We start from the raw sequence: 16,259 nt of genomic DNA on the forward strand, positions 1-16,259 counted from the left end.
TGTTCAATATAACTGTCGACAAAATCATATTTCTTAGCTAAAGCATTGTAATAGAGTGAAAGGATATCTCTCTGTGTATCTGCTTAACTGATATGCTTCTTTTTTTACTTTGTAGCTTCTCATAGGTCCTGGGAAGGTTTATAACTATTTTTGGGGAGGTTACCTTCACCCTCCAAAGAGAAATCGCCCCTTAAAAAAAGACCCCCCAACACAAGAAAAAATAGAATAAACTAAATGAAATTAATTCTTTTTAAATCTAAAATAAAAAAAACACATTGTTGTTGAATTCAATGACCTCTCCCCAAGTGCCCCTAAAGGCCTCTATGGGCGTAACCAAATAATTATATTCTGAATTGTTTTATACAGACGAATGGACGTACAGACAGACACTGATTGTAGAGTATCTGTGTGATGTATCCTTATAATAAAGTAACAAGATATACATTCTACGTGTCTGTGTGTTCCAAAGGATCTCACTAACCACTGAACCGATATGGTTCTCCTTTACATGGTAGCTTCTCATAGAACCTGGTAAGGTTTATAATTATTTTGGGGGAGAGTACCACCACCCTCCAAAGAGAAATCGCCCCCTAAAAAAGACCCCATAAAGAGAAATCGCAAACCAAAGAAAAAATAGAATTAACTTAATTAAATTAATTCTTTTTAAATCTAAAATAAAAAAAAACATTGTTGTTGAATTCAATGACCTCTCCCCATCTCAAGTGCCCCTAAAGGCCTTTAGGGGCGTAGCCACTAGTACCAAATAACTATATTCTGAATTGTTTTATACAGACGAATGGACGTACAGACAGACACTGATTGTAAAGTATCTGTGTTATGTACATCCTTATAATAAAGTAACAGGATATACATTCTATGTGTCTGTGTGTACAAACGGATCTCACTAACCACTGAACCGATATGGTTCTCCTTTACATGGTAGCTTCTCAGTAAGGTTTATAACTATTTTGGGGGAGAGTACCACAACCGCCCTAGGAGAAATCACCCCTAGAAAATAATAAATCCCTCTCAAAATTTTTTATCAATTTTTCTCTAAAAACTGTAATTAAAAGGGGGGGTTTGACTCCCCCACAACCCAAGGGTCCCTTAATGCCTCTAGGGGCTTAGCCGCTGCTAGTATAGTGTTCCATACTATAAAGTAGTAAGGTTTTTGTCTGAAGCTAAAGATTATAGAAATTTCGGGTCTGAATTGGTTTTACTTATCAGGAAAGCTTTATAAATATCTTGGGATGGTTTTATGCTATTTTTCTGACATTCCCCACCCACCCTAGAGGTTAGGGGCGAAGCAACTAATAGATTATACAGTAAAAGTCTAAGATGATTAGTCCGATATGGTACATAATAGACGCATGGGAAAAATGATTAGTCCGAATGCGTCGGAAACGACGCAAAAAAAAAACTTCTTTGGTATGCCACAAATCAAAAAATCTAAAAATACAAATGTCTTACAATCCCTTAAGGAAGCTGTGTTTAAAATTTCAAGCGATTCTGACGACAGGGGGGAAGTTCGGCACTAATGGGTTAATCTTCATGCCATTTCCAAAAAAGTATTGAACGTTGTTCTAGCTTAATTGTGGCCCAAATGAGAGCCGCCGTGTCGAAGAGTAGCTTGAAAGATGGGTGAATTTGGATCCTGCAGTTACTCACGTCCCTAAGGAGATATGGCCTCCCAGCAGCCCCGATCTTCATCCAATTGACTTTTGGGCCTGGAGCGCCATTAAAGCATGAACCAATAGACGCGCCCATACCACAAAGACCTCCCTCATTGCCACTATGAAGGAGAACTTTGCCAGCTTGGACAGGGACATGGTGACCAGGGTCTGGGGGCGGTTCAGGGGGCGGGTAGAGGCGGTGATTGAGGCTGGCGGCGATTTTATTGAATAATCTAATAGTCATATAGCTAGTTTGCTTCCCAGTTTTTAAAATTCAATAAAATCTTTAAAATTGACGATTTTATGTTCATTTTTTTAAAAATAAGAAAAAGTCCGGATTTATGTGGCGCACCCTGTATAAGATCTGATGAAATGGATAATTATATTTTTCAAACTTGTTGTAAAAAATCATCAAATCGGATAATTCTCAACTTATTTACAAGAGCTATGGACGGACCGACCTATATTATAGAAAAGCTTCGCTTTCAAAACAGACAGAGAAACTAAGTGATAAAAGGATAAGAGTATTACGGGAATTTCAAGACATTTATATTAAATGCCAGCTTAGAAACTACATTTCCATCTCAGCTAACAGACGAACAGACAGACAAAGTGAATTATAGAGTAGCTACGCTACTATGAAAAAATGAATAACTTAAATAGATATGAACAAGGCCTTTGATAGCTAGCCTAACTATATATCAGGAATATGGGGATAGACATTTTAACAAAATAAAAGTATGAAACACCAGCTACACCCGAAGAGGCCTCTTGGGGGACTTTAAGAAAGGTTTTGGGGTAGGTGAATCCTTCTCTTTTATTCAGTTTTAAAAAGAAAAAGTATAAAATTGTTTTTGAAGAGAATTTTTTTTCCAATGCAATGGTGAATTCTTTTAGTACCCCCCCCCGCCCCCCCCCCTAAATAGTTGTAACCTTTCCTGGACCTATAAAAAGCTTCACTGCAAAGGAGAACCAGCAGTTAGTGACTCTAAAGCTACGTACAGTATAACTGCCAGATAGATAGATGTTACTATCAATGAGGAATTAGAGTAACACACTAGAGGGAGAAAGGGTTAAATAACAGCATCTCCCCATCGCAACCGTCTTATGCAACCTTCCTATTGGGTCATTGAAAATCTACCAAAGATTAACAAAGCCAAGTAGCAGAAAATAATTTAGAAGCAGACGAAAGAGGTCTTTGAAAACTGAAGGGAGGTAGTTGTCTGTATATACATCTATTCTATAGATCTGTTAATGAGGATATGTGTATTAATTTCTATCGTTGTGTTTCTGGCTCTATATGATTTTATCACTAATTTATTTAATACTTATATTTGCGGGAACTTTTGTTTAATGAAATCTTCCAATTTTTAACATTTACAAAACAGCCTGCTTTATTGCATCAAGATCCATGACAGATCTATATAGGAAATAAATGTCTATATATGTCAAGTTTTCCAAGCGATAAATGTTTAAAACTCATGGTGCTCCAATAGTCCGTAATAAACTCTCATTGACCAGAACGATAAAACCCATTATTTTACTGTATGAAGAATAAATTCATTTTTTTTATTTCATGTTGCTATTTGAATTATATTGAAGTATTACATTTCTATCCTTAAAACAGAAAATTTAAATTTATGATATAATAAAAAAATAAAACTTAGTTTTAAAATAATTTGATACTAGCGATACGTTCGTAATTTGGTCAGATATTGAACTAAAATTTAACAGTTAACTAAACATTTTAACATTTTAAAGATAGAGTTAATAGTCAGAATTTAGATAACCAAAAGAAAAAAAATAAAACACTGAATAAACCTAGCTAAGAGCGAGATAATTATATCGACCCCAACTGTAGTTATGAATTATCTATCTCTTTATCTATGACTGTATATAATATATAATATACTTCCCAGGAATGGAGGGGGCAATATATTTTAGATAACACTGATACCCTAAGTTTTATTATTACGATATCTTATTCGTTTATTAAAAAACTTTGGTTACATTAAACCAATTTTGATTGTGTTGTTTAAACTATTGATTTACAGAATTATTAATCTACAGAAGGACAAATTCCAATTTATTGTTAATTGTCTTATCCCTTAATCGTCCTGAAAATGTCTGATATTAATCATTTATTATCTGCGTCTGTCATATAATACAATTATGCTTATTACAGAATTATATAGCGGGAGCAAAGCTCCTCTAATAGTTATATAGTATATGTGGATATATTGACATGAGGAAAAATTGTCGTCAATTTAGGTTGCTGCAATGGTCCTCATTTATTGAGCAGTTTGTACATCCAGTAGGAGGTAAGGGGGTGGGTTAAAGGATAGGTGGATGTGAGGCATCGTTTTTTTAGCCAGCTGCAAATATCACTTTATTAGAGCACATAAAAATCTGGTGCAACATCCAAGTAATAATTTGTCGATTAATAACAAATTAAAACAATTTCCAGTAAAAAATGCCACTGTAAGGGGTAAAACTTGTTGTAAACATGTCCAGTAAGATAATTTATCCCCTCTTACTGAAAAAGCACATCACATGACATGTTTTAAGCTTTATAGTAGGAAGCGAGGGTACGACAATCCCATATAATATACATATGACCCTTAGAAAAAATATTCATCGCCTCCCTCAAAATAGTAAATTCTTAGTTTTACAAAAAAATTAAGAACCTATTCTCGATCATGCTAAAAATCATTTTAAAAGTCGCGGAAAGCTGTCTATAATATTATAAATAACTAAAAATATATTTCAGTTCCTACCTGGTGGGTACGTCCAAGTGTACCTGGACCAGCTGCAGGATAGGCTGTACAGCCGAAATATTCAAGTGCTGGCACGTGGTCGTTAACTATACCTTGTTGTCCGGTTCGAGACCCATCCCTCCACCCTGGTCCAGCCTGTCTGCCATGTCTAGTCCAGAGAGGTAGGTTTGGGGTACATGGATAGTACAATGGTAGATATTTTACCATGGACAGTAAGGAAAGGCAAAAGAAGGCCTCAACAGAATGGATACAATACTTAGACCAATTTCTGTCTGCAAAAAAACAACATTTGGCCGAACTTTCCGATTGACGTTGTATTACAAGGGAGTATAATGTCAATTGGGATTGATCGGCCAAACGTTGGAATATTTGTCTACTTTTTTTGGAGACACTTTAAGCTGATTCACAATTTCTGCTTAATAAAATGCATGATATTTTGTCTAATGTTTAACATACATCTCTTCTATCGCATGACCTTTATCTTTAGGATCTATCTGAAATGATTATGATTTAGCGAAAGGGTATTTTTGATTAAAATCATTTATCATTTTATTATCCAATATCTTATCCCTTAAGATCCCTGATAATATCATTTTATTTAGGTTTATGAGCAGCAGTGGCGGCAGCTATGGGCGGCTGATGGCCAGCAGCGCAGCCCAGTATCAGCTGGCGGATGGCAGTATGACGGCTGCAGGCTCTACCAAGCTCTACCCGAATGTCAGAGGTTGTGGTTACCCTCCTAAACTCCATTGTGAAGGTATAAAATAAATATGTATGGCTTAGAAATCAATTAATATCCGCTGTTCTCAGTTCTCAGTCATACTGAAAAATCATGTATAGCATTGTATCACAGACAATTTTCCATGAAAATAAAAAGAAATAAAAATCTATGTTTTTCAGCCAATGGATTCTGCAATTCAAGGCTAGCAAAACTTGTTTTAATTTTCTTATTTTATCATCTGCGGAAAGCTGTCTATAATACGATGCAATAATTAATCATTATCAATTTATTTTAATAGTGAAGTCAAACTTTATGATTTTATTAGTTACAAAGCTACTCTATAATTAACTTCTGTCTGTCCGTCCTGCTGTTAGTCCGTCAGTAAACTTTGGGGTAAATATAATTTTCTTAGTTACTATTTAAGAATAAAGATTCCCCCTATTTACATTTACTTGGTCAGTCGAACAGTCGGTTATGCTTCAAAAGCCAGAAAAACATATTTTATCTTTCTTTTCCTCTCTCTTATGTTTAAAAAATAAAATGGACAATGAATATCTGATTCTGCTATAAAATTCACTTTGTCAATTTTTCAAACTTTTCGCTCTTTAGAGATGTTGTCAACCTTGTTTTCTTTCTCTAAGAAACATTAACTTCTTTTGTGAACTTTATCAGGCTTTAAATTTTTGAAATCCTTGTTTCTACCTTCTAAAAAAGTCCCCTCATAACAAAATTCTAAAATGAAAAAGAAAGAAAAACTAAACTGACCAGTCAAATAAATGGTTGGCCCAAATTGTATTTAGTTCAAAAGAAAAAGGTTTACAATCAATCAATTAAATAAATAGTGTTAGGTCCATACAATTTATTTCAGTTTTATACTTCAAAGCAACTTCTTTGGAAAAGCGAAGCTTTTCAATAATATTGGGTATGTTCGTCTGTCCGTAAGCAACGGGTGGCTCTTTTTGGCAAGGTAGGCAAATTAGAATTGTCCTGACGATTCTAAACTTTGTTTGATGAGTTAGGTACGATTCAGAAAGCGTCACAACTCTATAATCCGTACCAGAAAGTCCTTATGTCCATTTTTTTTAAAGGATATCATTATCATATTCATGTGATTTTTGAAACAATGCTTCCTAGGACACCAAAGTGCAATATTATAAGCAAAGCATCTCTATTAAGAAATCCTAAAATTTACAAGTAGTCTGCAAACAGTATCCTGTATTTAAGCAATTTTGCAACAGATTAATATACTGCATATATAATTAGCACCCGTTTTTAATTATGTTTTTTTTGTTACAGATTTTTTCTCGAGCTATGGAAATGTGGATAGTAGTTATCCTTGTTGGATATCTCACGTGAATCCTGAAATGGCCCTCACTGAATTAGATCTGAAAAGGTAATTGAAATTTTAATTAAATTAAACGATTTCTTACAGTAAATGAGTTGTTTTAATTAAAACAAAAGCTTTACTAAAGTCTAGGTGTTATAAGAACTATTTAAATGTTATCCTTATGTAAAAGTAAAAAGGTCTCTGTCTGTGTTTGTGTACCGAAGGATATCGGTAACCACTGAACCAATATGGTTCTTTTTTTACAGAGTAGCTTTCCAAAGGTCCTGGAAAGGTTTATATCTACTTGGGGGAGGGTACCACCGCCCTCCCAAGAAAAATTTCACCTAGAAAAATAAATACCCTTAGAATTTTTTTTCTTTTTCTTTTTCTTCTCCTTTTTCTTTTTAAAATTATAATTAAAAGCTGAGTGTGGACGACTTACCTCCCTCCCACCCGTAAGTGCCCCTAGAGGCCTCTAGAAGCGCAGCTTCTAGTCAATGATATAAATGTGAAGCTTAAGATTTCGGTAATTACTTAACGGATTAGGTTCTTAATATTAGGTAAGCTTTATATAGGTCATGCAATACTTACGGATTTACGGATTTGGGTGTTTTTGTTTTATTTTTCCGTTCTTCCTTCCCCCGATCTATTAAGGTGGGAATTGGGGCCCGATCTGTAAGGGTCAACCCTTCAAATACAGAGTCCCTAGATGCTAGATGTGTAAGCGCTTTTAATGTAAAAATCAATATTTTTAGTGGCGGAGCTACTAATAGTCAACTTTCTATGTCAGTCATTCCATACGTCCATACATCCGCAATGCTTTTATTTTCTTGGATGCTATATAAGATAAACTGCTTACTATTTTGGTTAAGATACCCCGGCGTTTTAGGTTAGTGAGCCGAGCGCTGCTGCCAGAGTTTATAGTTCTGTCGTAAGGGGGGGGGGGGGGTTATAAAAAATTTTAAAATTGAAAAAATATTTCTAAGAGGATATTACCGATACCCCTTACTATAGCGCATCCAGTATACACCTTAATTATTCCGTCAGTATGTGTTCTTCCTATTTAAATATCATTATATACTATTTAAAATCTGCTTTTTAACTCACTCTTTAGATATAAATGATACCGAATTATTGCCTATTTGGATACTCTGTTTAAAATTTGCACATGCAAAAAAAACTTTGTGAATCAAGCTTGCTGTGCAGATTTTGAAATTGTGTTGAATGAAAGGAATCCTTTGATTTCAGCTTACAAGCAGTTACATCCAGGGAGGGAGGGGATATTGGACTGTAAATTTCACTAGTACCCACAAAATTATCTTATTTGTTGCTCAAAAACTTTTATTAAGTTGTGATTCTCAACTTGTAGTGTACAATATTTTCAACCAATAATAATAATCTACAGAAGGAGTAGTTTTGATTTTTCATATATTATTTGTCTTATTCCTTTAGACCCCTGAGTCACATCAAAGGAAGATGTGCTGAAAATGGATTGCCTATTTCTTCCCTAATTTCCAAAGTTGTACAGCAGATAACCCAATTATTGCAAACGCTATTTTCAGCTACTCCGGTCAAAGTGAAAAGCGATATAAGGTATAAACGATTTATACATTATACATTCAAAATTTTAATTTTTCAAATTTTGTTTATTTTTTTAAGTTTGAAGCTTTTTTAGCTAGTAGCAATTATTGAGATAGGACTCGGAAACTAGGTACACTTTCGGAAACTAAAATTCAGTACATCAAAGGAATGCATACCGAGCAATATTCTTTTGGGTTTAAATTGTACAATAATTTTTAGGCATCCAAAATACCTTTCTTTGAAACTCCCTCCATTTGTTTAAAAAGTTTTTACGCTTTCAAAATTGTATCATCATACAGAGTTTGAAATAGTTTGGACAATTCTATCATGCGTTTGAAACCATTCTGGCAATTATAAGATTTATAAATTAACGCTTAGAGCAATCCTAAGTGTAGAAAAGCTTTTTTTTATAAAATGAATAAACAATTCGTTCAATTCCAACATGTCTAAATCCGTTACAAACTGACGGACCTACTCTAAACGTTCAAAAGCTTCACTTAAAAAATAATGGTCTTAAAAACGGCTCCAATGAAGAAAAATAATGGTCTTTAAAACGGCTCCAATGAAGAAAAATAATGGTCTTAAAAACGGCTCCAATGAAGTTGTAAGGATACTGCCACAATATGTTTTGATAGAATAAAATGAAATTTGAAACATGTATGTTGTTTTATATTTTATGCAACAAGGATTTTAAAATGGAAAATATTTCCTTTTAGAAAAAGGATAACAACATCCAATATAGCAAAGCTTTAAACTGAGAAAAAGAAAACCTAGGAATTACCATTTATCATGTTAACAGGATGTCCGCCTTTGTAGTGTGTGTCTACTACTGAACCTATGTGGCCCCGGAGCTGTTTTACTATTTCAGGGGAGGGTCAACTTCTTATTCACCCTCTAGATCCCTTTTACTGTAAAAACTAAAATTAAAAGTTTGAGGATCAATCTTTCAACTCAATGGCCTCAATGGCCCCTACAAGTCTCTAGGGGCACAGTCGGTAGTAATCTTGAAATTAGTTGGAATATTTCAAAAAAAAAAAATTGGCTTTAATCATAAGCGTGCAAAAGAGTCGTATAGTGGGATTGTCTTTGGCCTTCTAATTAAAAAGTTGCTATGCTTAAATATTCCAATTTTATATCAAACTAGAATAACATCTTCTTTTAACACAATCTGTAGAAATGCTTCATTTAGAGAAATATTTCCATTATCAAAGTATAAAAGATATAGATGCTTCACATAAATATTTGATTCCATTTTAGATGAAGAAAGCCTTTCTATATATTTATTGAAAAAGATTATTAATATTTGATGAAATTTACTGATGGAAACTCTTAACTCTTAACATTCGGATCCCCAATCATACTTGTAACAGTGGATGAGGGGGGGGGGTTGTATCTCCCCCCCCCCCTCCACAATTTCAGCTGCTGATAGAGATGTGTTTTTAAGGTATTTCGAGATATTTTATTTTTATCTTAGAATTTTTAAAGTGTCCTCCCTAAAACTCGACAATTTAGTTCTATTTTGTTTTCTTTTATCAGCTTTAGCCTTTGAGATCAAGGGCATAAAAATTAATACATTTCTTATTTATTCTTTTGTACAATATTAGTCAAGTCAAGGACCTTTTAAAAAACCATTCCTACTTAAACATACACTAGAATATAATTTTCAGGACATTCTTACTATTAGAGTTTAAGTAATAATTTCAGTTTTTTTTGTGTTTTTGATTACAAAATTTAATATAAATTTAGTTTTTGTCACGGTCATGAAAATGATAATCTTCAAAATATATACCCTGCAAGCCTAAAATCTATCTATCTATAATCTATCTATCTATCTATCTACTATCTATCTATCTATCTATCTATCTATCTATCTATCTATCTATCTATCTATCTATCTATCTATCTATCTATCTATCTATCTATCTATCTATCTATCTATCTATCTATCTATCTATCTATCTATCTATCTATCTATCTATCTATCTATCTATCTATCTATCTATCTATCTATCTATCTATCTATCTATCTATCTATCTATCTATCTATCTATCTATCTATCTATCTATCTATCTATCTATCTATCTATCTATCTATCTATCTATCTATCTATCTATCTATCTATCTATCTATCTATCTATCTATCTATCTATCTATCTATCTATCTATCTATCTATCTATCTATCTATCTATCTATCTATCTATCTATCTATCTATCTATCTATCTATCTATCTATCTATCTATCTATCTATCTATCTATCTATCTATCTATCTATCTATCTATCTATCTATCTATCTATCTATCTATCTATCTATCTATCTATCTATCTATCTATCTATCTATCTATCTATCTATCTATCTATCTATCTATCTATCTATCTATCTATCTATCTATCTATCTATCTATCTATCTATCTATCTATCTATCTATCTATCTATCTATCTATCTATCTATCTATCTATCTATCTATCTATCTATCTATCTATCTATCTATCTATCTATCTATCTATCTATCTATCTATCTATCTATCTATCTATCTATCTATCTATCTATCTATCTATCTATCTATCTATCTATCTAGATTAAAAGAAGAAGTGATGTATAGCCTGGTGCCCCTGGCCACCTTTATAATCTCTACCCTGTACGCGCTGTGTAGACTGGGTGTTTTCTCTATATGTAATCCTCTGCGCTGCTGTCCCAAGTCTGATGAGTCCACGGAACAGATTAGACTTACTCCGAAGCAGTTGTTTAGGTATATATAAACAGGGATATTAAGGGATAAGACAATGGATGATAAAATTACCTCTTCTATAAATAATCAGATGCTAGAAATTTGGAACAAACTTTCCCCCGCGCCGAATGTTCCCTCCCTATTTTGTGTTTTTTAGTTTTGCTTTAGAACTCTACTTTTCAGAAAGCTAATTTTGGGTTTTTGACAGTTTTTTGCAGGGACAATAATGAAGCTAAAATAAAAACCCATAAACTAAGCTACCATTTATAGTCAAAAGATACATTTTTTATTATATAGTTATTTTGCTTTTTTTAAATTAAAAGCATAATTTTAGAAATATTTTAAGCTTTTTAAGTTTGAATTTAATTTAACAAAAATTAATTCATGTTTTAGATATAAAAGAGCTTTGATAGCCAAGAGGGGTTGTAATCTGGAACAGTCAGATGATCCAAACTTGGATATGGAACAGGATAACCTGGATCTTGAGGAACCCAGGTAAATTATATAGTAAAGTAAGGTTATAGTCTGGAGTAGTCAGATGATCCACACCTGGATATGGAACAGGATAACCTGGATCTTGAGGAACCCAGGTAAATTATATAGTAAAGTATGGTTGTAGGCTGGAGTAGTCAGATGATCCACACCTGGATATGGAACAGGATAACCTGGATCTTGAGGAACCCAGGTAAATTATACAGTAAAATATGGTTGTAGCCTGGAGTAGTCAGAATATCATAACCTGGATATAGAACAGGATAATTTGGATCTTGAGGAACCCAGGTAAATTATATAGTAAAGTATGGTTGTAGTCTGGAGTAGTCAGAATATCAGAACCTGGATATAGAACAGAATAATCTGGATCTTGAGGAACCCAGGTAAATTATGCAGTAAAGTATGGTTGTATCCTGGAGTAGCCAGAATATCAGAACCTGGATATCCAGGATAATCTGGATCTTGAGGAACCCAGGTAAATTATATAGTAAAGTTGGTTGTAGTCTGGAGTAGTATATCAGAACCTGGATATAGAACAGGATAATCTGGATCTTAAGGAACCCAGGTAAATTATATAGTAAAATATGGTTGTAGTCTGGAGTAGTCAGATGATCAGAACCTGGATATAGAACAGGATAACCTGGATCTTGAGGAACCCAGGTAAATTATATAGTAAAACATGGTTATAGTCTGGAGTAGTCAGATGGTCCACACCTGGATATGGAACAGGATAACCTGGATCTTGAGGAACCCAGGTAAAGTATGGTTGTACCCTAAAGTCCTTGTAAAGAAAAATCAAGGACAATGTTTATTTGTAATCCTATTACATACAGTACTAAGGTTTTTTTGTCTAAAGCATAAAATGTATAGGGAAGCTGCACATATGTCCAAGGATGATTTTAGTTATTTCATTTTAGATCCAATACTTGGGATCGTTTTGCCTATTTTATGTCCCCTATCTATCCCTTTTAATGCAGACCACCCTAGATATTGGGGGGGGGGGGGACACTTCCACTAGTACTTGATAAAGATACAAATTGTTGATATCCAAATAAATTAGCTTAGAACTGTCATTAATATTTCATAAACTTCTTTTGTTGCAGGGAGGAAAGGTTACTTGAAGAAATACTGGAGGATGATGAACATGAATCCCCAGTTTTAGATCCATTACAGTCTCCATTACTAGATCAGGAAAGATGCTTCAATTATGGGATAAAATAAAGTCAGGTATCTTAAGAGATAAGATAATGGACATAACACCCAATGATTATGATAAAATCACACCTTCAGTAGATTAAATGTATTTTTTAAAAAAAGCATGCACATTATTATTTCAATAAAAGTACCCAATGAATAAGATAATGTGGTTATAAAACTTTGGGTACCTCTTTAATTTACGGTACAGTATCCCCTATTTACTGAGATTTTAATAATAATTGAAGCATCTTTTATCCAGAACGAAAGTAATTTATTCCTGCGAGGCGGGGGAGGAGGGAGAAGCAATGAAAATAAAAAATCTAGTCCAGTACAGCAGTGCCAGGGAGACAGGGATGTCCAGCACAAACTTTTATCACAAAGATCCGTTGATACATTTTCTCTTGAGTCATGATAAGTTTAACACAATATTTGTTTGGTAATTTGTCCGGATTCAGCGTGGTTTCCCTTAAAGCACACAGTCATGCAAAGGACTTCCATCCTCTTATTTTGGAATGAATTGTAGATTAGGCATTGGGAAAAAGTAACCCTAGCTCCTGATTTCGGTTCCAGGACAAACACCGGAGTCCCAAACGTCGGGGTGGACAAACGCAGGAGTGTTTTAATTAATATTAATTTAATTAAGTATTTCGATAGAGGTTAGGTTAGGTTAAGATATTAATATACAAATAAGCCCCCCGCAGGGGTTAGGCCTTTAAAAAAACCTATAAGAAAGTTAAAAATAGGATTGGTTTGGATAAGTTTCCACTCCGATGTTTGGTACTCCTGCGTTTGTCCTAGGACCCTTATTTTCAATTCATTCAAAATAAGGGGGAAGGGGTACAGAGCTCGATAGTCAAGTTAGGGAAAGCACGGGTCCTATTTTTATTATATTATTTGATTTTAGTAGAGTAAATTAGAAAAATAAAAAATAGAAATTGGCTATGGTTTTTTGTCAATCAGTGAAGTAATTTCACAAAATAAACCCCGAACAAATATATTATGCAAATCTGAATTTTCAAAATAGCAGCTTGATTATTCATTTAGGATGATTTTACAATAAATATGAAATGTAGATGCCTCTTTTGGTTACAAAATTCCACTGTTATTTTTTAATTAATCAGCACCAATAAAGCACAAGATCTCAAAAACAGCATTTGGGGGAAATACTGGTGAACAAACATATTATGCAAATCCAAAACAAAGCAACAAAAAAAAGGTTTTGTGGCACTTTTCTCCACTTTTAAAGATTGATTATGATAAAATAATAATTTTTTAAGGGATTTATGCATTAATTATTATGAAATATAGTATAAGGTAGAAATTAATGATTTTTTAAATAAGAAATGTTTGAAAAAAATAAATTCGATCCCTATCACTTTAGAGAACAGCTGCTGACCCCCAGTCTTATGGATGAACCTAAATACATGTTAAAGATAAAAATTACCCTGAAAATTATACAAAAATGTTTTTTGGTGTGTTGAAAAAATCTATTTTAAAATCTTGATTTTGAGGATGATGACCTTTAAGATGCCCCTATTGGTGGTGATGGTGAGCCAAATGTTATCAAAGTGCATGTCCATGATGACAACTTATATATTAAACTATGATCCAATTTTTGTAGTTATAGCATCCTCCAGCCCAGCATTATTAAAAAAGAAAAGAATTGCAATTTTATTTACTTCAATTCATAAGGTGAATACTGTAGTTTTTATAAGATGGTTATATTTCTTGTCGGAAGGCTCCATTGGAGGCTGCTATGACTACAAAAAATGGTACATAGCTTAATAGACAAGTTGTTGTAATGGGCATGTACTTAGATAACATTTGGCTCACCATCACCACCAACAGGAGCATCTGAAAGGTCATCATCCTCAAAATCGAGATTTTAAAATGAATTTTTTTAACACATAAAAAAACATTTTTGTATACTTTTCAGGGTAATTTTTATCTTTAACATGTATTTAGGTTCATCCATAAGACTGGGGGTCAGCAGCTGTCCTCTAAAGTGATAGGGATCAAATTTATTTTTTTTCAGTCATTTCTTATTTAGAAAAATCATTAATTTCTACCTTATACTATATTTCATAATAATTAATGCATAAATCCCTTAAAAAAATATTATTTTATCATAATCAATCTTTAAAAGTGGAGAAAAGTGCCAAAAAACCTTTTTTTTTTGCTTTGTTTTGGATTTGCATAATATGTTTGTTCACCAGTATTTCCCCCAAATGCTGTTTTTGAGATCTTGTGCTTTATTGGTGCTGATTAATTAAAAAATAACAGTGGAATTTTGTAACCAAAAGAGGCATCTACATTTCATATTTATTGTAAAATCATCCTAAATGAATAATCAAGCTGCTATTTTGAAAATTCAGATTTGCATAATATGTTTGTTCGGGGTTTATATATTAAATAATAAATTTAAAAATTAAGAAATCATAAAAGAATTAAATATTTAACCTTTAGAAAAAAAATGTATAAAGAATTACAAGCACAAATTTAATAAAAGTATAAACATATTTTGATCTGTATATAAATATAATATTATAGTACAGTTAGTTAGCCCTTATTAGGGTTTCAATTTATAATGATAAAATATAGAAAAAAAGTATAATCATTTTTATACAACGAATATATTTATTGTGTTTTGTAAATTTAAGCAATACATTTACTTAATTTGTTGATAACCTACTTATATACTCTAAAAGTGTTTCTAAATTGTTTTTGATGCCTATTTATTTATTTTTAACTTTTAAATACCCATTTTGTAATTTTGTTCTAAGCAAAAAGATACTTATTTATATTTAAAATTGGATAAGACAATTGTAATTATTCCATGCTTTGGAAAATGTTTTTTAAAATTTTTTTTTGTAAGTAAAATGATACAGCCAACAAGAAAATTAATTAAAAATAAAATTTTCGGGGGCATATATTTAAACATTTCCTGCGGGGCCTAAACTAGTAGTGTCAAATTGAATAACCAATTTAAATGGAGAAAGTCGCTCAATGTGACGTCATAAAAATGAGGGAGATGAGAGAAGAAGTGGGAAAGAAACCCCCTAAAAAAGAGATGGATAATCACTCATTTTTATGACGTCATATGTTTATTTTGAGCGACTTTCTTCATTTACAATTATTTTGATCTAGAAATGGTAAATATTTCCATCAATTAATCGTCGATTGTCTTATCCCTTTAGATATTTGAAGAATTAAAAAAACCTCTTTTCCAAAGCAGAGTATTTAAAAAAATGAATTTGTACAACTTGAATTTATTAATAATATGACTTTTTGTGATGATTACAACGACGATATTGTATATTTATTATTTATTGTTTGTGACAAAATATATTTACACATAAATAGTTTTAAACAAGAACAATTGTTAAATTGATAAACAAGGATGACAACATCTATAAGTAACGAAGCACATTTATTAAAAAAGATAAAAAGGGACTTAAAGAAGAAATAAATGTAAGCCATTAGGATGAACCTTTGAATAAAATGTTGGTTACCCTCAAACCGCGTTTGAACCACAAACGAACATTTTGTAAAATGTATTTTGTATTATATTGCGGGCTAGATTATGTTAAATAAAGGTTAGGTTGCTTCACAGAGGTTGTATCCCGTAGGGATAGAGCTCCTTTGGGTTGGGGATATCCTCGAAGTCTGTCAATCTATGAAATGCAAAATGACAGACTGACAGACTTGTAATATGTGGAAAAAAAAGTTACACATTTAGTTTTTTCTTTATACAGAAG

At 32.7% G+C, this 16,259-nt stretch overlaps 1 protein-coding gene across 1 annotated transcript in view; it reads left to right on the top strand.

Annotated features, from left to right (window-relative positions):
• The window catches only part of LOC145319360 (protein tipE-like), a 28,879-nt gene extending 16,354 nt beyond the window's left edge, over positions 1-12,525 (top strand). Inside the window, exons 4-9 of the mRNA XM_080161500.1 lie at positions 4,444-4,611; positions 5,053-5,207; positions 6,468-6,564; positions 10,663-10,833; positions 11,206-11,307; positions 12,408-12,525. Of these exons, the coding sequence (XP_080017626.1) occupies positions 4,444-4,611; positions 5,053-5,207; positions 6,468-6,564; positions 10,663-10,833; positions 11,206-11,307; positions 12,408-12,525 (811 nt within the window). The remainder of the gene's footprint in view (positions 1-4,443; positions 4,612-5,052; positions 5,208-6,467; positions 6,565-10,662; positions 10,834-11,205; positions 11,308-12,407) is intronic.
• Positions 12,526-16,259: the final 3,734 nt, after the last annotated feature.

This window comes from Acartia tonsa, chromosome 1 (assembly GCF_053477335.1).
Source record: "Acartia tonsa isolate MP-2025a chromosome 1, ASM5347733v1, whole genome shotgun sequence".
NCBI classification, from domain to species: Eukaryota; Metazoa; Arthropoda; class Copepoda; order Calanoida; family Acartiidae; genus Acartia; species Acartia tonsa.